Source organism: Xiphophorus couchianus, chromosome 12, assembly GCF_001444195.1.
Source record: "Xiphophorus couchianus chromosome 12, X_couchianus-1.0, whole genome shotgun sequence".
In the NCBI taxonomy this organism is placed as follows: domain Eukaryota; kingdom Metazoa; phylum Chordata; class Actinopteri; order Cyprinodontiformes; family Poeciliidae; genus Xiphophorus; species Xiphophorus couchianus.
Window position 1 is genome coordinate 17,436,297 of NC_040239.1, and position 21,882 is coordinate 17,458,178.

A 21,882-nucleotide genomic window follows, 5' to 3' on the forward strand; every position below is an offset into this window, starting at 1 on the left:
GAAAACGAAACGCCTACAAACTACGGACGCGGCTGAGGGACAAAACTCTTCGTTACAAAACAGCGTTCAGTTTTAGCTGCTACCTTGTAGCTCGTTATGACATCGGGTATTACCAGACATGCTCTCCTCCGCTGTTTTATGCGGACAAGGAGGCTCATAAGCGAACATCGGACACCTAAACCACTGTGTTCTGACAGAAGGTATTTCTTAGCACTGCTTGTGAGCTCACATGTTTACAGTGTTGTTTCTTCCGACTCCTCTGCCACTTATACCTGCAAAACAAATAGCCCCTAAAACTATATTCTGTCATTATTGCATTCATGATTTCCTTCTTGCTCATAAACAATATAATCTTCATTCTTTTCTTTTCCCCTACAGTTATGCCACTGGAGAAATCAAGTCACCTAAAATATACACCAAAACTGGAGATAAAGGTAAGTCAACCCAATTAAAGAAGACATCTTAATGCTTTGGTTTCAACTATATTTGAAATATGGGCTGGGGAAATTTGTGTGGTTTCCTTTATGTACATTTATGTTTGAAAGCCACATGATCTGTATATGTATTTGTGTCTCAGGCAAAAATAAAAGCATTTAAATGTTGTGGCCCAGACTCCCTTTACAGTTATATTAGTGTATATCCATGTTAGAATTATACATTGTTAAAAATCAGGGGATGAGAGCTCAGCTATTGAGATCTCAACTATACTACTAATAAAAAATCTCAACACAATTTGAAAACAACAGATGCTGTCTATTATGTTTATAATGACTACTATTTTGTGTTGGCCTATCAAAAAAAAAAAAGTCTAAAAAATCCCAAACATTTATGGTCATTTTGTAACGTAATAAAAAAACTGACTAGATTCCTGATTTGCAGGTTTCTCCAGCACATTCACTGGAGAAAGGAGGCCAAAGGAAGATCATATTTTCGAAGCTTTGGGAAATACAGATGAGTTGTCATCAGCTATAGGGTAAATTATGTATTATTACACTATTAAATCATTGTATGCACATGGATATTTAAAGCACTTTTGTCAGACAGTAGAAAAACTGCATAAAATTATGTTATCAGAAAAGAAAAATAACCCTGCGTGCAATGCATCTTAATGAACTGCTTCAGAGCTCAATAAAAATGCAAATTCCAAAATAGAAAACAAATGAAACTTTAAGGGAAATAATGTTCCATGAAAATGTTGCTGACAGGGTGAAAGGATACTAATGTGATGCTTGTAACATTTCAACAAAAGAATTGCGAGAAAAAAAATTATATTTAGAGTTACTACCAATATTTTAGCATTTTTCTTTTACAAGTGAGGTTGTACTAAACATGCAGACAAAGATGTATTAACTAAAACTATGTTGCTGCAACTTACAGGAGGAATGCAAAAGTCCTTAATGATAAAAAGAAATCTCAGTTTCAGTGAAACTTACTTTAAGTGCAGTAAGATGCCGTGATTGCTGAAAAATATCAAATACAAGATGTCCTTTTGCAGAGCTGTTGACAAGAACTAAAAAATGCAAAATTAAAATCTAAATCAGCACATTTACCGAAAATATTTCAGTTTGTCTGACTCACTTTTGTATCTAACTTTACAGTTTGGCCCGAGAGTTTTGTCTTGACAAAGGTCATACATTCACAGATCAGCTGGATAAGGTTTGATTTTGTTCATGCCAAATTTATTTAATGTGCTGAAACTGGCCTGCACTCTAGTCTTCTGACAGACCGAAGGCAGAGCACAGGTTAGTTTCAGCACCAAAAGTTCATTAGATTTATAGAGCAAGCAATCGACATGCATTAAAGATGTGTTATTTTATTGCAGATCCAATGTATTTTACAAGATGTGGGCTCCAATATTGCTACTCCTCGATCATCTGCAAGAGAAATTCATAGAAGTATGCAAATGCAGGTTGGTGTGATCTCTTTATTTTTCATCACTGATGTAATTTTTTTTTTGTTTTACCAGAGAGAACAAAATTCAGTCCTCAGGCAATCACTGACCTGGAAACATGGATTGATCATTTTACAGAGGAACTCCCACCGCTGACCAACTTCATTTTACCTGTAAGTATCTTTCTGCTTCTATAGATACTGAATGTTCCTATGAATGATTAGATTACTCATATTTGTATTTTACAGTCTGGGGGTAAGAGCAGCGCAGCTTTGCACTTAGCTCGGACAGTCTGTCGGAGAGCGGAGCGCAGGTCAGTTTCACCACACACAGTTGTGATAAAAAATAATCAGTTCAATGATTATTTTGAACTGATTAGAATAATCATTGAACTGATCATTCAAAGATTAACCAGATCTGTCATTGTGTTTGGCATATTATATCTGTACATAGCAAATTAAGTGTTAGGTCTAGGAAACCACCAGACCATGACATGCACGCTGCTGCTTCCATGTAAATGTTTCTTTTACTGTGATGTCAGGCCCATCTATTCCTACCACAAATCATGGATCATTTTGAATGCATCATAATTACGGAAAACGTCATGTTAAAACAAAGGAAATGCTTTTGAAATGGTTATTTTAACAAAACAATTACCTCAAATCTACGAGAAAGAGAGCAGCATCTTAGTTCCAGACCAGCAAGATTGCTAAGGGGTTACTACCCCATTCCTCATTTCTTAAAATCAATAGTTATGCAATTAATTAATTAATTAAGAGGAAACCTACATTTTCAAACTTTCAGTTTATTCAGCAAATGTGAGAAAAAAAACAGATGCTGTTTTTTTAACATGATAATGTAAATTGTTCCTCACCCTCTGAGTCATGTTTGATAAATCTTTATTTTAGAATAAGGTTCCCAATGCATTCACTTGTGTATTTTGCATTTTTCAAGCTGTTTAAACTCAACTGTTTGTGGTTTAAGTGTTGCTTTGCAGTCAAGGTCCTTGAGGACCTATGTCCTGCATATTTCAGATGTTTTTCTGCTCCAACACAGCTAATTTAAATGGCTGAAGTGATGCCTCAGCAGGTCGCTAAGCTCTGTAGGAGCGTTCTAATAACCTATTTATTTGATTCAGGTGTGCTGAACCAGGCTGACATCTAAAACATTCAGGACACAGAGATTTAGACGATATGTTATTCTTGTTTCACTGCTACTGTGTTTTTGACAGCTCTGTGTTTTTCTGCACAGTGTTGCTCCAATTGTGCGTTCAGGGGAGGCAGATCCAGATGTTGCAAAATTCCTCAACAGGTCAGTATTATCTGCTTTAAAAACACATATCTTTCTTTCCGATTAAACATCTGATAAAAGTCCAAACATTTTTTTTTGCACTCAGGTTGAGCGACTACCTGTTCACAGTTGCCAGATACGCAGCCATGAAGGAAACCAAAGAGGAGAAGATCTACAGGAGACCTGAATGAACGCACCTATTAGAATCTGCATTTGTTTCTACAGTGATAGATGCAGATACTACAGTTGTGCTTTTAGTTCAGTGCATTGTTTCTTAAATATCACACACAAGACAAAATAAACCAGCTAAGCAGTACATGTACATCAAAAGTTAGAAATTTACACAATAAGCTCAGCAATTCATCAAATAAACATAACATATTTTAAGTTAACCACTTGATTCCACATTGGTTATATTCTCACTCTGATTAGAATTAGTTTTGATATTTCCCATTATAGTTTCTCCTCTTGCAGGTTAATAAGAGTATTTGAGACATTCACATGATCTGGCACCAGCCCTGGCTCTTCTGGGACAGCGTACAAGCCCACGTCATTAGAGACAGATTGCGGTCTTCATAGGGTGGGTAGCGCAGATACGTGACACACTCAAACCGCGTCCCTCTAAGCAAGCACGCTTTTCTGTGTGAGAACGTATCGAAGCTGTAGCGACCATGGAAGGACCCCATTCCACAGGCGCCTTAAAGAAAATGTTTCAATGTGTAGTTAAGACACTATTCTTTTTTTTTATGTCATTGTATGTGACATGACACACTCACCCACTCCACCAAATGGCAAAGCCACCATCAGGCTCTGAAAGATGCAGTCATTAGAGCAGAAGCTTCCACTGGAGGTCTCACTCATGAGTCTGGAAATGATCTGTGGTAAAAAGGTCAATACATGATCACAATTTACTCTGTGAAACTGAAGAAATACAGTAGTTAGCCTAGTTAATGTCAGGACTTTCCACATGTTTATTACCAGCCTGTTTAATTAATTACAAATCTTGTTTTAATGATCATTGTCCTGTTGGAATTGCCTAGCAATATCTAAGAATCACTCACTGTCGAAACACAAGTGTCACTATTTAAAGAGAAGTGTATTTCACATCAGAATCAAGTAAGCAGGAAAAAAAACGTCCTCAAAAGTGACTAACTTCAAGCCTGACTGAAAATTGACTTGTCAACATGGCCGAGCAGAATGCCACCTGGACAAATATTTTACGGTTAGATATGGCAGAGTTTTACTAGCCTCAGTTACAAAAAGTATGTCTGAATTAGTCAGTGAGAGGCTTTCAGACCTTTACAACTCAAATTGTAGGGCTGTTTTGCTGCCAGTGTGTCATAGGAATAGAAAACGACCTTACAGTTCATCAAAATTATCTCAAATAAAACTAGAAATCAGCCATTTGGATCTTTCTTTAGGACACTTATTTCAAACATCAAAAGAAAAAGAAAAAACCATTAGTAGGGGTGTACAGTATATGCATGTATGTATAATTGTGAACCTGTGTGGATCAGAGAAAACCCATACTATACCATTTTCTATAAATTGACCAATGAAAGTCATTTGTTGCATAATCATTTCAGACTGAAAGAAGATCTAAAGCAAATATAAAATATATGTCTATGATAGCTGTATGTAAACTTTTGACCAACACTGCATCTCCACTCGTTATGATGTACCTTATTGTTGGTGGAATATGCATACACACAGAGGGGCTTCTCTTGCTTATTAATAAAAGCAATGGCTTCATCCACGTCATTTACAGTGAGTATTGGGAGAACCGGGCCGAAGACCTCCTGTTGCATGATGGGGTCCGATTCTGCCACTTCTACCAGAACTGTTGGGGCTTCAAATACAAGCACAGAGCCTCATCGTATTGTGCATGTATACATAAGAGTTGTTTTATAAAAAGTCAAGGATGTAGCTTCCTACCAATATACTTCTCTCCCTCCGTCACCTGCCCACCAACAACCACCTTCCCAGATCTCCACAACAGCTCTCGTGTACGGTTGAAGATCTCCAGGTTGACCATGCGACCAAAGCTGCGGGATTCTCTCGGGTCGGGGCCGTAGAACTGCATCAGGCAGCATTTCAGGGCCTGCGCCAGCCGAGCCTTAACATCTGTGTGGCAGAGGATGTAGCTGGGGGCCATGATGCTCTGACCCGCGTTGTGAAAACGCGCCCATGCAATTCGCTGCACGGTGGTGGTGATGTCACAGTGCTGGTCCACGTAGCACGGGTTCTTTCCTCCCAGGATCAGGGTGACGGGAGTGAGAGTGCGGGCCGCAGCCACAGCAATCCTGCTTCCATCCTCTCTGTTTCCTGAAAAAGAGTGACAGCCATGTTAAGCGGCTTTAAACCATGAAACACATTCAAATGTGTGTTGAAAGGTTGAGGATTTGGTTACCTGTAAAAAATACGTGGTCAAATTTAAGCTCCACAATCTCAGGCAAGTCACTGATGCCTGCAAGAATCACATGGAAGCATTCCTTGAGGAAAACAAAAATTTTGCATAAGAGCATTTCATGCATATGTCACCCTTTCTGAAGGTTAAGCAAATTAAAAATTAATTATTGTTAAAGTATTGCTTAGAATGCCAAAAAAAAAACATGGAGTTTTTATATATCATATTACATCATGCGTCTCTGACAATGGTTATATTTTATACAAGACAACAGAAATGGAGGTGAATTATGTTCCAATGAGTCTCAGGTCAACTTATTTTTGTATTACCTGACTAAATAAAATTATGTGCTCTTAATTTAACAATAGTGGAGAAAAGATAACTGACTGATGAAGACACAGATGATATCAAAACATTTGTCTCCATGAAGTTTGGACAGTAAAGATAAAAACTGATGAGTAAGCATGATGTCCTTTAGCTGTGCTGCACCTGATTCAGATATTGTTTGTTGGGAGACGATTACCTTAACATTATAGCTTATTATTTTTACTCAACTCATATATAAATTAAACTTATATGAAAAAAATATTTCCTTTCCTTCACCTTAAGAAAGAATGTCACATTTATTGTGGGCCTTTAATGATGCATTTGAAATGTATTTGTTTAGTTTTTGCCAAACTTCAATTAACTTTAAAACAGAATTACATGCACAAGTTTAAATTTGTGGATGGAAAATCATCTGCACCGTATGTAAAGTTTATATATATGAAAAAAATCTATTTGCTTTTGAGAGGTTTAAATTCTTAAGCAAATTTTACACAAAAAAATTATCAGACACAATATCAAAAACAATGCAGAGTTTTAAAAAAGAACAAAAAAGCAGTGTCTTTTTGCCAACTCAGCCTCTCTATCAAATATCCCACCAGTTTTCATAACAACAGTGTCTTTAAACTGTATTTCTCTCTTTAGTTATCTTCCAGTATCTCAGATTTCCCAGAATTTTGAAAGCTCAAAAAAGTAAAGCAGTGAAATGACCCTCCTTGGAAACTCCAGTAATAATTTAAGTCGTTAAATCATAAATAAATTAATAGAGAGTGGCTTATCACGTACTTAACACTTAAATTAAATTTGGCTCAGGGATTACAGCTCATAAAGTTCTTTAACCTCAGCAAATGCTCTACAAACTTTTTCCATCCACTTTGCAGCATGTTGCATCATTAGCAGGCACCTTTTGGCGAGGTGAAGTCACATTGTGTAACTTGCTGAAAGACCTTTGGAGCAGTCGATCCTCTCTGCTCACTTACTTACATTATCCATGTAGAAAGGAATAAGACGATGCAGAAGCTCTGCTGTGTGCACGGTGTACTCAGAAGGGCCGATGAGGGCACAGTTTCCTACATAAATGAGATTCCTACGTGAACGTCAGATTCTCTGTGAGGTTACAAGACAGTGCCGCTGCTCACCAGCTGCAATGGCTCCAACCAGAGGCACCAAGCACATCTGGACAGGACTGCACCAGGTCCCCATGATGAACACCACACCCAGGGGCTCATTGATCACCAAACACTCGTCCAAGCTGGTGGACTGCACAAACAACTTCAAAGTTAGGCTACAGGGGAAGCAAATGAGCAGAGGAGGAAAAAAAGAAGAAAGATTCGACCCCCACTGAATACTTAAAAGGTCAGTGCAACTTAGCTTAAATCTGCTTTAGTGGACTCTGTACAATGGATTTCTTTGTGGCAGTCAGACTGGAATGTTTTCAGGTTGTGTAAGCTTTGAATAATCCCAGTCGTTTTGCCACGAAGATGTTTTGGAGAAATGGGTTTCTTACCAGATTCTTTTCCACAGACTGAGGTTCCATCCATTTCTTCAGGTTGCTGATTGCGTGAAGCGCCTCATTCTTGACCATGATCAGTTCAAACACGACCGTTTCAAACCGCGGCTGGTTGAAATGAAAAGAAAATGTAATATTTGCAGGTAAATCTCAAATTAAAATAAGAATGACCTACTTGATTTCAGTGATTCGGTTTAAAAGATCTCTATAGACTGCAGTTATTTTTCTAGCTTGTGCTTCAAGTAAACACACAAACGTTCAACTCCCTGTAAGCAGTCAGCTTCTTTAGCAACGCGCTTAACTGTTAAGTCAGAAGTACAGTATTTAAAAATAAAATGTAATTACAATTTCATTGAAAGGTTTAATGAAATACAATTCAACAGGACTATAGGCATACAGTTTCTTTTAGTCTATCAGAAAGTTTTAGATACAAAGCAGCCATATTGGATTTACATGTTGGGTTTGGTGAGAAAGTTCTGACTTTCCTATTCAGAGTTTCAACTCCTTGGGACACGGTTTATTTTTCAAAATTCAACGTCTAAGTAAAAACAGAACACACTATTATAACTACATTCTTTGGTTAATCAAGTATTACCTATGGATAAGAACACATGTTTCTTTTTCTCTAATTCCATCTGTCAGCACATTGTTATTATTAACCAAGAAAGTAGTTCTTATTAAAGTTTTATGCCATAACATACTGTTTTCTGTATTAAAAATTTGCTTTGTAAATGGACTTATGTATTATTTTTATTTTCCTTGAAACTGAAATTTGGGATGTTCATTACCTGTAAATTCTAATAATCAAATTTAACTGCATGTTTTTTTAAATTGGTGAAATAAATAACCCATTCAGTGACGTTCTAATTTGTTGTAATGCAACAGTAAGACAGTAAAACAACTCTCTGTGTTCTCACTGAGTGTTAGAAAGATGACAGGTGATGTACCTTATGAAGGTCCCTTCCAAGAGCATCCACAAAGTCACACTCATGCTCTTCCAGCATCCGCACCACAGCCTCCAGCTGGGCCAATCTGAAACTTTCCTTCAGGGTCCGTCCAGCCTGAAAGGCAATTCTTGCCCTCCTCAGCAGATCCACACACTCCAGAGGGTATGTCTTCAAACAGGGTTCTCCCAGCCTCGTCCTGGAACAACAAACTGTTGTCAGCACTAACGTTCCCAGGAATACTTCTAATCCACATCACCTTATACCTTCTGCATGTTAAACGACCATTCCTCTGACAAACAGCACGCCCTGATTTTTCCACTCATGTTCACTCTAGTCCAGGAAATCAGCAGTGCTGGTGTCTTTAAATGGGGCCAATTTGAAGTTAAGCCTGGTCACCCCCTCAGGTGAAATCCCCACAGGCAGGGAGGATAGTAGGAAATCCTAACAACCGCCAATTAGGTGATGCACATAAAACTAACAGTGCTGCTGACTAACATCGAGCCACAGATCATATTCAACTTTGTATCCATTTCCAGGAAATAACAATAAAAACAAATATTAAATGCAAAATCAAACAGTTTTACCTGCGGAGGGCTTTGAACCATCGGGTTGGGGATGGACTAGGTGGGCCGCTCATTATTTTACAGGTTCACAGTGAGACAGAAATGTAGAAGATGGATGGAAAATCTTCACAGGGAGCCTCTGTGGTGTGCAATGACCAAGCCACTGAGCTTGGGGGAGGTTTGACTCATGCATGCGCATTCACACCATAATCCTCCATGTGCGGTATTTAGAAAAACCAGAAAAGGCGAATAAGTTCACAACCTTCGGCCTATCAGCCTGTCAGCCACCCACGGTGGGGCTTAATGGCTCAGACAGGTGTTTTTAATCAATCATTTATTTAAGCTGAAGACAAGAAAATCATTGACAGCATGTGCAGGATTTAAATGGTTTATATAATACTTGATTCAACAATACAGGATTAAAAAAGTATTTTACATGTAGACAAGTCTGTCAAAACAACAAAGAAAAACACTCAACACTATTGTGCAGCCAGCTTTGAAGACATGAAGATTATACATTTTGACAGGAGGGGTGGGAAGGATTTTAGCTTGCGTTTTATTATTTCTCGGTCTAAAAGAGTGAATGACTGCTCAAAGCCAACATTAGCGGTCCTCTGAAACACTTTTAACCGATCCCTCACTTGACATCATTTACAAAAACACACAAGGGGAGCTCCAGAAGAGACAAACAAGCATGTGAGGCATCATTCTTCACATCCTCACTGTAGTGTATTGATTAATTAGGAGCATGTCTAGTTCTTATAAAGACTAAAAAAGGCTTTGAAACGATGTTTGATCCTCCACTAGTTTTTCTGTTTAATTTATAAAAAATCTCGTTGGTAGAAAGGATACAAGCTTATTATTGTGCCAGAAAGAAGTTTACTCAGTCATTATAGGCATGAACACCATATTCACCTGGGGTTTTAACAAGATGCATCTGAACTGTTGTTGATTTTGGGGGGGGGTTTCAGAAAAAAATCTAACTTTTTTTCTTATTCACACATGGTTAAAAAAAATACATCCCCACTGATATTTGGTGAAATACTTTCTCTGCATGTCGCGGAGAAAAGTATAAGTGAAGGAAAGACTTTCAAATCTGCAAAACTGCAACAGCACTCAAACATAGTGGTGGCAGCATCATGATCGGGGCTCATTTCTGCTGGTGAATTGCATCAAGCAGATAGAACAATGAAGGAAGACTACTAAATTATTCACCTAATCTCAAATCGAAGGCTAGATGTTTAAAACTTGCCCACAAGTGTGTGTTCCAACAGGACATCCATCCCAAATATAGATGGGGGGTGCACCAGGGAGCTGGGGAACTGCCAGCAAACCAGGAACAGACAGTTAAAAGTTTTTACACTTGGGTGTAATCCCACACTGATATTAATCTCCTGGAATGGCAACCTTACTGCACGTTTGTAGGGTATGACCACAATCAGACACTAAGTCTGGAAATCAACCAGTTTAAAAGTTCTCTAGCCTTCCTGCTAACAAGAGGATTCAAATATCCCGCAGAATTATACCAGAAGCTAATTGATGGCTACAAAAATAACTTAAATTCTCTGCAACAAGCTGATGGACTTTAAACTAATTAAGAGACTGTACCTATCATGTGATGCAATTTTTATAATTTGTACTAAAACAAAAAGGTAAATTCAGACTTGTGCACCCAATTCTATTAAAAATTTTTGTTGTTTGTTGATTAATCCACCATTAAAACCCCAAAATTTAAAACCCCAAAATGAATAGTATTCATGATTATGAGGGTACATAAACTTTCCACTAGTATTGCACACATTTAATGCTTAAACACAAGTTAGTGGCCATAGTTTAGGAAGTTAGACACTAAATATTTATTCTCATTCATAACAGAAAATGTGTTCTTGCATATTAAAGAACTAGATTTTCAATTGTCTTTTTTCTTGTTCCATGACGACAAACAGTCCCTTTGTCACTGTCTAACGTAAATAAACCCTGTCTCAAGGAATTTTCAGGCTATTAAGGTCACATTCAACTTCATGTCCCCACAAAAACCAGTGCAACATTTTCAAGGGAACGTCGTCCAATTGAGCAGTTTCATTTGGTTGACGAGTCAGTCCGTGACATCATTTTAAAAGGTCTTCAGACCGCGAGATCTTTTCCGCATGGCTTGAAGAAAAGTCCACAGAGATCAGAGGGATTTACAGTAAAAGCCTCCATGGTTGCTTCAGTCAGATTTCTCTCGTTCAGAGAAGTAGTCCAGGACCATAGCCCCAATATCTATGGCTTTTTCTTCCCAAAACGTGGTAATTGGTTAGAGCTGAACAACAACGGCACATGTGCTAGCATGGGGTAACTGTTAGACATGAGGCACTCAGCATTAGTATGAGGTGGAGTGAACATGGTTTCCAGGTATAAAATACATAGAAGACTAAACCACTTCATGATTTTAAACTTGGGCGATAAAAAGAGACGTAGCACATAGCACAGCCTCGCCTACTCCGGCATGAAGGGTAAAAATGTCGACAAATCGTTTCCAGTTCATTTTCTGCTCTTAAAGGTAAGTGATGCTACAGCGAGGGCATCTTTATATCAGACTATCATGATCAGACTTTCTGAACAGAAGTGAAGGTGATGTTTGGCTCTCAGACAACCGGAGAACACAACTGGCTGGATGGCTCAAACGCTGCAACACAAGGGAATTAATGCCAAGTTACAACTTCGAACAACGACTTCTTTTTCTTGGAGATTCATCACAAGACACGGATTTGTCTTACAGTCATAAAAGCTTTTTTTTTTTAGATGCGTTTCTGGATTCAACGGATGAAATCCAAACTTGACAGCATATTAACAATGATTGGTTGTTTGGTTTTACTCATGTAAGTAAGACCTCGTGTCTAATGGCTTGCATTGCATCTGTATTGCTTTCCAGTTGACTTAAAACGGTGGCCTCTGATCCAAGAATGATTCTGTTAAGCCTGAGAAACTGAGATCAAACCACGGTATATTTGAGTGTTATCATGTTAAATATATGAAAAATTCATTTTTAAGAGTAGACATTAAAATTTTACTGTGTTGTAGGAGCAGCTTCCTCTTTGAAGAGAGACCTAGAGTAGATCTCACTCCATCAGCGCTCAACCAGAGATCAGATCTTCCATCATACTCCTCCTTTCTTTAGCTGATGGCTCTATAATGTGCCAGATAGCTTGAGCATCTCGCTCAGTTCATGTTGTTTATCACATCCATCCTGTGCAGATTGTCCCAGCGCAGAATTAGGAGAGCTCGAAGCCTGTATTCATACTGATGGCGTAACGCAGTTTGTCACGCAGGATGCTCTTCTTACTGTAGTTGGGCAGCTTGAGAAGGTTGAAACACGTAGAAGAAGTGGGAAGTCGACCCCCAGGCTCCTTCTTTCGAATTGTGAAGAAGCCCCTGAGGACACTGCCGAGGGTGTCTCCTGTGTCCTGGACATGGCAGACAAAATGTGCACAAACAATTATTTTTGGATTGACCATCACAAGTATTAGATTTGTATATTCTTTCTTACTTAAAACCACGAGACTACTAGAAAGTATTTCAAAACTTCTTCACCTTTAATGCGACATATCCTGTAAAGTTAATCTGAAAAACAAACAACCTGTTCCAAGAAAAATTGTAAAAAAAAAAAAAGAAAACAATCGGTAGTAACCTGGTGCATTATGCTAGTCAAAGCACCTTTTAATTCAAGTACAGCATTTCGTCTTCACACGCTGAGAAATTTGGAGAACATTAGGAAAGTAAAATGGGCAAATTGATCAAAATGTATTGTGTAATTTAAGTTTCCTTCAAAGTATTCATTTAAATGTGTACACTAACACAGCTGCATTATTACTTTCACCTCTTTTCTCAAAAAGTTTTAAAGTTGTTTTTTTTTCATATTCCTTAATCTGTCATGTTGTATACTCTTAATGGAAACAGTAGATATAACCTAAGAGAAAGTGGGGTGAGAAGAAAATGTACAGAGAGATGACGGGTGCAGAGAAAAAACAGCATTTCTATTCCTCCAAACCCCACTCCGAGTTTCTTTCATAATCTTTAATTTATGCATATTTTTATTGCATGATTCCAAACCTGTAAAAGATACAGCTCAAAATAAGCACATGAAACAAATAACTTATTTTTCACTCTTACCTGATCATCTGAGACTTCCACACAACGGATGGAGAAAGGTGGTTTGAGGTAAGCAAAGCCTAGAAGAGGTGGCCTTGAGCAGCTGGTAACAAACTATAAAAACATATTTGAAAGATAATGAAAAGTAAAATCACTTTGAATTTGTAGTAAAAACAAGTATTTAACTTTGGGAAACCTACTTTCAGGAACATAGCCCTCTCTTCAGCATTAAAGTCACTGGACAGGATGTCCCAAAGCCAGATGATGACACGGTGGCTGCTATGGAAACCTCCATAGTAGACAGTGTGTTTCCTGTAAGAGGCAAAAACAACAATGAGTGTATGTTAAACTGGCTCAATAAACAGAAAAGGAAGCATTAGACAAATGTGTCAAATTATATTTTGTGGGCTAGAAGAATGGTAAAAAGAAAGGCAAAAGTAAAAATTCAACTTACTTGAGGTCGTCTAGATCAATCTCTGCGTTATCCCCTGAGATCAGCCGCTGAACTTCAGGTGTGGAAAACATGTGCAGCCACTCTGGATTAATGATGTTGCGAAAACCCCGGATGAAAGCTGCCGTTTGCTCCTTAATCTGCGTGTGCATCCTGAAGTGAGCCATCAGGTGGATGTAGCTGATCCTGCGGTAGAGAGGAGAGATGAAATCAGGCTGTGACGGTGATTCGACAAAGGACTTTCTTTAAAAGGATCAACACAGGTTTTTAACTATGGAATCTTAATTTACTTACTTGTTTTCATTGGTGACTGGCATAGTCTTTCCTCCAGGTATCAACTCATGACAGACAAGCTGCAAGGAAAAATCAACTTAAACTTCATACATTAGATAAAATGTATTTCTGATATGCCTCCATTTTTATATTTACCTACCTGCCCCATAACATCTTCATCATAGGACAATGTCAGTCCTAGATCTCCCACATCTCCGTCATAGCGCTAAAAAATTAAAGATAAGAGTATTTTGTTTTAAAACCTTTTCCAAAAATGTTCAGACTTCTCCAGGCTGCATGTAAACGCAGTAACAGAGTCGGACCTTAATGGAAGTGAGGTTTTTGTAAAACTCAGAGTCCAGGGAGGGAAGCTCGTCTATGGAGCTGTAGAAGGTGCTGTGGTGGTGTCCCAGGACTTGACTGAGGAAGAACGAGGCAAAAGGAACATCCACAACGATGCCCTAAGAAGACAAAACAAACAGCTGATTATCACATCGCTCAGAGCAATAGGCAGAAATGAGCACCTTTGAAGATAAAATTACCTCATAAACAGCTTTACCGAGCATCTTCCCAACAAACTCAAAGAGCTGCAAGTGATTCTCGTGAATATAGGATGTGGGTGAGGGATACAGCCTTTCATTTCCACTTGTAGTCTATATAAAATAAGCAACGGATCAAACCAGAACCAGGTGGTTTGAAGAAAACTAAACAAAGTGGGCCACCTATTCAGGTTACCTTGAACAGGTTGAGGGCAGGATTGAAAACTTTCTTAATGATCTCCTCTAGAAACTCTTTGAAGACCCCATCCTGGTCAATTCCAGCCTCGTCCACTCCCAGGTCATTAACAAACTTGACACGAATGACGCCTTTTATGGAGTTCACTGGTAACCTGCGGAGTTGGTCGTATCCGTCCTACAGGCAGGGAAATCCAGCAATTACTGAGGAATAAACCAGAAAGTTATGTAACAAATAAGTAAAAAAATAATTCTCTACTACACACTTCCAGCATCCGTGAGCGGCGAATAGTGATATGGGTGACGTGCGGAGAAGCCGAGCTGGTTTCTACCAACCCTAAACTTTCTTTCTCCTTTGTGACGATGTTTCTGAACAGCAGCACTCTCTGAAAATAGAACGTTGGGAATTACCACTGTGCAAAAAAACCCATAAACATTAAGCAGGACACATGCTTTAACTGGAGAATCTCATTCACTCACATTTTTATGTGGGATAACATGTGGGATGTACTGCAGTAGAAGTTGAGCTCTTTTTTTCCCTTTTTCCAGCTCTTGGAACAACAAGCTCGGCTTCAGGTCCCTGAGTGAAACAGCAAGATCGTTCATCACAATGAGGATATCTCTAAACTGAAAGCCAGTGAGTCGCCCGAGACGGGTGACAGAGTTTTTGAGTATTTACTTGCGAAGCCAGTGGTCATCGGGGGTGAACCTGCGCCTGCAGTCCCGTTCATACAGGACCATCAGCCAACCATGAACGCTGTGAAAGAGCTCCAGCTTTTCTCCTTTTGCATTTTCTATAAAGCACAGTAAGTATAAAGTTAATTAAATTGAAAGGAAGTTGTCATTGTTCACACACATTGATGTTGAAATTGCATTCATTTCCAGACCTAAATTCTATTCCATCCTATAAGTAAAAAAAATCTCATGATAAATGCCTGAAAGATACAGTTTTCTACAGTGGTCAGGCTTTAAAAATTAAACTTGACAAAACAGAACTAAAGATAAAACTAAAATACTTTTCGTTGCTTTTCTGAGAGACCAATTCATCTCCTGCTAAACTTTAGGTTTTGAATCCTTCTCACCCATCATAATTTAGGACAAATGCTTTAACTGGAGACAAGATTCACTCGTGTCTTTAATTATTAGGAAAAGGAAAAGACGAAGCTTATTAGTTGGGAATTACTAACTTCCCAACTAAGTTGTCTTAGGAAAGTCTCGAACAAACGGACGGAAGGACGGACGGATACATGGATGTTAATTTTAGAAAATAGCACAGGAAAAAAAATGTCTAAAAATACTTTGATTTTTCCATACTCTATTTTCTTTTATAAACATTTCCAGTTCTGGGAATTACTTTAATCAAATTCCATGCTTTTCCAGACAGAAACCCTGAAACTTCAAAGAAACTCATATCACAGGTGTTCTGGCTAGAGGTCACAGACTCACCCAAGATGCCGTCCCAAATCATCTTGTACACAAATGTGTTCAGAAAAGAGGAGATAGTGATGAGTTCCTCTATTTTGAAGGATGTTTGCTCCTCATATACTTCAATGTCATCCAAAATTCTGAAAGATATTTGTCGTAAAAAAGTTAAAGGGAGAATTACAAAATTTCTGAAGCCAACTAATTAAATTAGATTTAAAAACCGTCATGGAAAATCAGGTTTCAATTTGAATTTATTCTACATTATAGAGGAGGAAATTGATCTACTTACGTGATGAGGTGACGAGAGCAGTCACAGAACAGCATCAGCATAGCCAGGAGCTGTTTCGACTCCTCTGTATCGTTGTTCAGACACTCCATGAAAAGCTTGAGGCCCCCCTGAGGACCAAGCTCACAGATGAAAGCCCACAGTTTTGGTAAAAGGTCGTCAAGATGTGTCAGACCTGCAGTAAAAGAACAGGACAGTTCTAATCATCTAAAACAATACGTGCAAGAACATAGCGTGTGGGGTTCTGTGGCTGACCGGTGAGTATCTGGAGGCGTATTTGCGTCAGCGTGGACAGAGTCGTCTGGTAGAGCACACAGATGCTGCACACTTTCTGAACTTCAGCTGAGTCGACCCGCTTCCCTCCGACAGGTTTCAGAATGTTCCTCACAGAAGCCGACTTCTGAAACGCTCTCTTAAAAAGATCTTTAAAAGATACAGACGCATCACATCTTGAATGACAGAAAATTCATTGTGTTGAGAGATTCTGTAGGTTTTACTTTGATAACTTACTCTTTACGGGTAGATTGTTTTGAGACGTGCTCGGCTGCGGCGGCGGTGGGGTGGACTCCTGACTCTCCAGCTTCTTGGAGAGGACGTCACTGAAGAGAGTTCGAATGACAGATACGCCCCACAGGTGCTGAAGCTGCTTAGTGACCAGAGGCATCGATTCATTCAGACTAAGCAGAGAAAGAGAAAGGACAGGCAGACAGAAAATGAAAGAAACAACAAGAACAATAGAGAAAACAATCAAATATAGCAAAAAAATAAATAAGCGATTAATCTTTATCAACAAAAATATAAATGTATGGGTATTTCTAACACATTTTATAACATTTCTGTATATTAAAGATAGAGTATGCATAATAAAATGAGGAAACTACAAAAATGTAGAGGTTAAGCTTTATTTTTTTAACAGAACCTGCCAAATAAATATTTTTTTTCTGATGGCTGGAAATTTATTTAAAGTTTGGAGAAAAAAGATGAAGTTAAAAACTAAACTATTCATATTTTACAGCAAAGTTTCTTGTCATTCTCTAACTTTTGTTCTGGATCTGACTGGCTCAGTTTAAAAGTTGTACTTAAACTGCTGGGTTTATTTAAACACATAAAGATTCACTGACCCGTAGTCCACAGTCTGAGAGAACCAGCCCAGGACAGGATGCCAATGCGTTAGGTTGGACTTCTTTTGTGATACGTATCTTTGGCAGTATGACAACATGTCAGTCAGGTCCTTCACAAAATGGTTGGCCTCTTCTTCTAAGACTTTCTCGTTGAGGTAACCCAACTGGATTAGGTTTCCTGTTGGGTACATTTGAAAATAACATTAACAACAGATGCATTCCAATAAACTGCATTGTCTGTGAAAAGTTAATTTAGCTTGGTAATTGGGTTGAAAATTATTAAAAATACACTTGAAATAAATCACTTTGTATGGATTTAATCTATAAAACAAACACCAGTTTAATTTTTTGACCTGGACTATTTAAACTAACCTTTTGATGACACTCCAATTCACTAAATTGGATCTGCATATAAATCTGTTTTAGCAATTAAAAAGTCAAGTGCTAAATCATCTGGAAGCATTTACCAAGTAAGCAGAGCGAGTGGCTGCCCTCAAGACACACACAGATGTCTAGGCATTGTTCTTCCCGGCTCAGAAACAAAATGAACTTCCGCAAGAGGTCATGGGTCTGGATTAATGCCATGCACTGTTGGGACAAAGTATATATAAAGGCAAACGGTCTTAACATTTCATGGTACTAGATACAGACACAACAACAGGCTTTTACCTCTGGAGTCAAGACACTGAGGTGGGACACCACGGCGGGAACGGACATGATGTGGAGGAGGAAGGACCGGAGCAGGTTCTCTGAAAAGTGAGCTGCAATGACTGGCCTGTAAAAGATCAGATTTAGATTAGAAGCAAGGCTGGAAATACAGTTTTACAAAACACAAACTGTAACAGACGTCCATGTGTGGCAAAACTAAAACGTTCAAGTTGAGAAACTGAAATATGAAAGTACCTCAGAGACAAAGAGAAAATAGCAGTCAGGGTGCCTTTAGAGAGAGACGGTTTAGACCGGGCCAAACCATTGGTCAACAGGATCTATACACAAATGTAACACAAAATTCATATTTAACAAATATGTAGGGAAGGGGGTCAAAAAGATAAAAAAAAAAACACAACTGAACACAATTGTCTTGTTTAAACTGTATAAAAAGCAAACAGTAAACGTGAACCTGCAATGTTGAGTAGAATCCCTTCTGATTTAGATGCCCCATAATATTTTCACAAATCCTTGTCAAAGCAGGTCTCAGAGCCTCACCTGCAACATTGGCAGGGAAATATTGTTCATTATGTTTCTGTTTGAACAAAGTGTGTCAGACAATAACAGCAGATCTGTTTATACTCAACTCTCACCCTTTCCTCGGACTATCCGCCATGTTGACGTGTCAGTGAAGGTCACCAGCATGGTGAGGTACAGTGTAACCAGCTTGTTGTCTTGAAGTATGTCAGGCTGAAAAATCACACAGTTGGTTGTACGACTACATCTGAAACACGAGGACTGAGCAAATTGGATGCAATAATTAAAAGACTGGATGAAGGATTACCTTAAGGTTTTTCAGTAACTGACAGCAGATCCAGAGGACATCTTTGATCTGTTTCAGCCAGGGAATAGTGAGGTCTTTGGAGAGAGCCAAAGAAACATACCAGACCTGAAAACCACAAGGAAGAAACATCACTGAAAGAAAGTGAGATTAAAAAATGATTTATTTCTAAAAGATAACAACACAGCCAGACTTACTTTAGGTTCGTTTTCAACCTCCATGCTGGCCAGAATTGCTCGACATAGCTTCTCAAATCTCTGATGGAAGTAATTAAAAATCAGTTTGAGTTGCACAGGCAAATCTATAAGTTATACTGAGGCAACTCCTCTTTGACTAGAAATTATGTTTAACTACATTAATATGTTTGTATTACTTTAGAGAGGGCTACAACTGCATTAACAGAGTAGAAGGAAAAGATATGTATTTTCAATATTTTTAAACTGTCGCAATTGAAGATGATATTTCATCACAGATCGACATGGACCAATGGACAGCAGTAAACTCACCATCTTATCCTCAAGGCGATATATGAATAGCAATTTTCGAGCAATTTTGAAAATTGAAAGTGCATTTCTTTTTGTTGTCCCCGCTTCAGAAAGTTGAAAATAGTCATCAACCTCTTTCCTGATAAGATAAAAAGAAAAAATCACTATTCAGAAAACCGTATCGAAAGAAAATGTAACTCAGAACATCACCATACAAAAACAATGCAATGCTCATGAAAATGTAGTCACCTGGTTTGCTTCTGGAGTCTGCAGCGACAGAGGAATCTCCTCACCAGAGCCTGGATCTGGGTTGCTGCTTTCTCCTTCTCTTTGTGTCCCTTTCTTTCCTCTCTGGCCTGCCTGGCTTTGTCCAAGAACTCGGACTTGGAGCTTTGAGGGACACTAAACATGGTGCACCCTAGAAAAGAAAAATGTAGACCACTGGTTCCACTTCAATAAATAATTTAAATAATTTATTACATTTAAATAATTTACAATCAAATAAAAAATTCTGTTTTTTTTTTTGTTTGTTTGTTTTTCTCCAAAAACCTTGAATATTGCATAAAACCAATTTTAAAACCCTTTTTTGACAGAACTGTTAGTGCATGTCCAAAATTGGAATATCCTTTAATTGCTTATTTATTTTATTAATTCAGTTCAAAAAGTGAGACTCTTTTTTTGTATGAATAAAACCTGTACAGAGAGACAATACAAATTCTAATTGTTTACAAAAAAAATGAACTTTGGACCACTGAGCGACAGGCAGTTCTTTTTCCTCCTTGCTGGAGGTGAGTCATTTTTGATGTCTCTGCTTCAGGAGTGGTTTAACCCACTGCAACAGTTACATCTCTTGTCTTGGATACATCTTGGTGTTGTTTCCTTAAGTTCTGACTCCAGGTGTACATGCACACCTTTTGAATCTTCCTTAAACTTTTAAGTGGGTTTTACTCCACAGTGGACATCCCTTTCTATCATAATTTTTCCTTCTATTAAACGTTTCATTATTATGATTGGATACTGCACACTGTAAAGAGCAATCGTTTTTTAGCAGTTAACCTCTGAGCTTTAGTATCATATAGTTTTCATTTTTTCTATAGACATTGAGATGCCTTCATTAACTTTAACGCATACTCATGGACAAAAAATAAGCGCTTGAAATAACTGTATGTTATAAATCTTTATGAATTTGGGTTTAAAATTTACTTATTGAAATAATGTAACTTTTTGACAGTATTCCAAGTTACTGGGTTGCAGCTGTACCCCGTTCATATGAAGCAGGATGACAGTTCTTTAAGAGGCGTCAAAGTCCACATCTATGCTGTTAGGAGCTTGTTACTCCCTGAAAAACTGACTCTTTTCGGAGAGCTTACCTGTGAAGTTAAGAAGATAAGAAGATTTTGTCTGGCCTTCAGGCACACCTTTCGCTATACGTCCTCCTTCATCTGGCAGTCCGTAACATCCAACAAGGAAGAAAGTCCCAATAATAATAAAAAACTGAAACAGAGATCTAACTTAGCATCTCTGGAGCTAAAAACGACACAGTGAAGATGGAGAAGCGACTGTTAGCTCGCAGGGCTAGCCCGCAGCTTGTCGGTTTGATACTGACTGCAAGACATATATTCTAAACATAGTTCGATTTAATTAGCATCGTGGTGAGGCGGAGTTTGATGTTGGAACGATGTCAGTTTGTTGTAACGCAGGAGACACGCCGTTTCTAAATGTAAACAATGAGAAGAGATCTCTACATAGACTGCAGCCATTAATCCGTTGCGTCGCATTAAAACGATTCCGGGTAGTTTTTATCCGGTTTTGCAAAGTGCGTTCGGCGTTTAGATCCTTAATAAAAAAAAAATCATTTTATTAGGCGAACTCTGTTTGTACAGTAGCGGCGAGTATGAATTTATTTTGTGGAATACAGCTATCGCCCAGTGTGTTAGGTGGGCGTTGGGTAGGGGACTGTTATTGCTGTTACACTTTGCTGTATGACGTATCAACGGAAACGTGTGGGATACGTGATTTATTTTTCACGCGAATTAAAATTATTCAATCACAGCGTAGTTGAAAGTAGAGCGATTTAGCCGTAATTAAAGTAAATAATTTCCAGCAGTTTTCGTTCTTTAAGTTTAAGATGTTTTCACCTCTGCCTTAAACTTGGGACGGTTGACGTCATTTTTAATGAACGCGCAGCGGTACTCCGGTGATGTACCGTAAAAGTGACCCCTGTCAAGAAAAGCACGTAATGGAACGCGCATTTCAAGCTATTTATGTCTTAGTCATGAAAAGATAATACACACTTTACTAAATGAATTACAGATTTTCTATAGCATTTGAACCAAATATGGGTGTTATTGGATATATGTATTTTTTTATTTTTTTATCTATCTATCCATTGTTTTCACCTCTTATTCTTACACTGGACAGAAAATCAACCCAGGAGGTTTTTGAATTACGATACTTTTGTCTTTAATCATGCGGATTCTGTCAGTGAGCTGTAAATGATTGTGTTGAAATTGACATTTGAATCAGTCATATAATGTTATAATTTAATGAGTTTG

At 38.3% G+C, this 21,882-nt stretch overlaps 3 protein-coding genes across 4 annotated transcripts; 1 reads left to right on the forward strand and 2 right to left on the reverse strand.

Moving 5' to 3' along the window:
* The first annotated feature begins 33 nt into the window (after nucleotides 1-33).
* Nucleotides 34-3,573, forward strand: mmab (metabolism of cobalamin associated B). The gene is made up of 9 exons (XM_028032661.1): nucleotides 34-200; nucleotides 379-434; nucleotides 880-973; nucleotides 1,599-1,656; nucleotides 1,823-1,895; nucleotides 1,967-2,064; nucleotides 2,140-2,204; nucleotides 3,143-3,202; nucleotides 3,288-3,573. The coding sequence occupies exons 1-9, from the start codon at nucleotides 97-99 to the stop codon at nucleotides 3,370-3,372; spliced, it is 693 nt and encodes a 230-aa protein (XP_027888462.1). The 5' UTR covers nucleotides 34-96; the 3' UTR covers nucleotides 3,373-3,573.
* Nucleotides 3,574-3,649: 76 nt separating this feature from the next.
* aldh3b4 (aldehyde dehydrogenase 3 family, member B4) lies at nucleotides 3,650-8,621 on the reverse strand (the record flags this gene model as incomplete). Its single annotated transcript, XM_028033551.1, has 9 exons — nucleotides 3,650-3,878; nucleotides 3,958-4,057; nucleotides 4,864-5,030; nucleotides 5,117-5,506; nucleotides 5,592-5,673; nucleotides 6,897-6,982; nucleotides 7,052-7,172; nucleotides 7,420-7,530; nucleotides 8,370-8,621. Coding segments are annotated over 9 exons (1,509 nt in total), but the record flags the coding sequence as incomplete, so codon positions are not given.
* Nucleotides 8,622-9,304: 683 nt separating this feature from the next.
* ube3b (ubiquitin protein ligase E3B) lies at nucleotides 9,305-21,116 on the reverse strand. 2 transcript variants are annotated; one of them, XM_028034295.1, is made up of 27 exons: nucleotides 20,698-21,116; nucleotides 19,577-19,745; nucleotides 19,349-19,466; nucleotides 19,040-19,099; nucleotides 18,846-18,950; nucleotides 18,655-18,751; nucleotides 18,474-18,559; nucleotides 18,257-18,339; nucleotides 18,023-18,128; nucleotides 17,821-17,941; nucleotides 17,354-17,531; nucleotides 16,743-16,909; nucleotides 16,488-16,655; nucleotides 16,236-16,407; nucleotides 15,968-16,086; nucleotides 15,201-15,315; nucleotides 15,002-15,101; nucleotides 14,788-14,907; nucleotides 14,523-14,699; nucleotides 14,330-14,440; nucleotides 14,111-14,248; nucleotides 13,948-14,013; nucleotides 13,809-13,867; nucleotides 13,518-13,700; nucleotides 13,264-13,375; nucleotides 13,085-13,177; nucleotides 9,305-12,378 (listed from the first exon to the last, which is right to left on the reverse strand). In XM_028034295.1, the coding sequence occupies exons 2-27, from the start codon at nucleotides 19,735-19,737 to the stop codon at nucleotides 12,187-12,189; spliced, it is 3,207 nt and encodes a 1,068-aa protein (XP_027890096.1). In that variant the 5' UTR covers nucleotides 19,738-19,745; nucleotides 20,698-21,116; the 3' UTR covers nucleotides 9,305-12,186. The 2 variants fall into 2 exon arrangements, with proteins under 2 accessions (XP_027890096.1, XP_027890095.1); XM_028034294.1 differs by having other exon boundaries at nucleotides 18,649-18,751.
* Between the last annotated feature and the right edge of the window lie 766 nt (nucleotides 21,117-21,882).

Coding starts and splice junctions, on each gene's coding strand:
- ube3b (XM_028034294.1), bottom strand. CDS start 19,737: ATGTTTAGTGTCCCTCAAAGCTCCAAGTCCGAGTTCTTGGACAAAGCC. Junction 18,340..18,473: donor GATTCTACTCAACATTGCAG/GTTCACGTTTAC, acceptor ATTTGTGTATAG/ATCCTGTTGACCAATGGTTT. Junction 14,441..14,522: donor CTGCCCTCAACCTGTTCAAG/GTAACCTGAATA, acceptor TATTTTATATAG/ACTACAAGTGGAAATGAAAG.
- mmab (XM_028032661.1), top strand. CDS start 97: ATGACATCGGGTATTACCAGACATGCTCTCCTCCGCTGTTTTATGCGG. Junction 974..1,598: donor GAGTTGTCATCAGCTATAGG/GTAAATTATGTA, acceptor CTAACTTTACAG/TTTGGCCCGAGAGTTTTGTC. Junction 2,065..2,139: donor TGACCAACTTCATTTTACCT/GTAAGTATCTTT, acceptor TGTATTTTACAG/TCTGGGGGTAAGAGCAGCGC.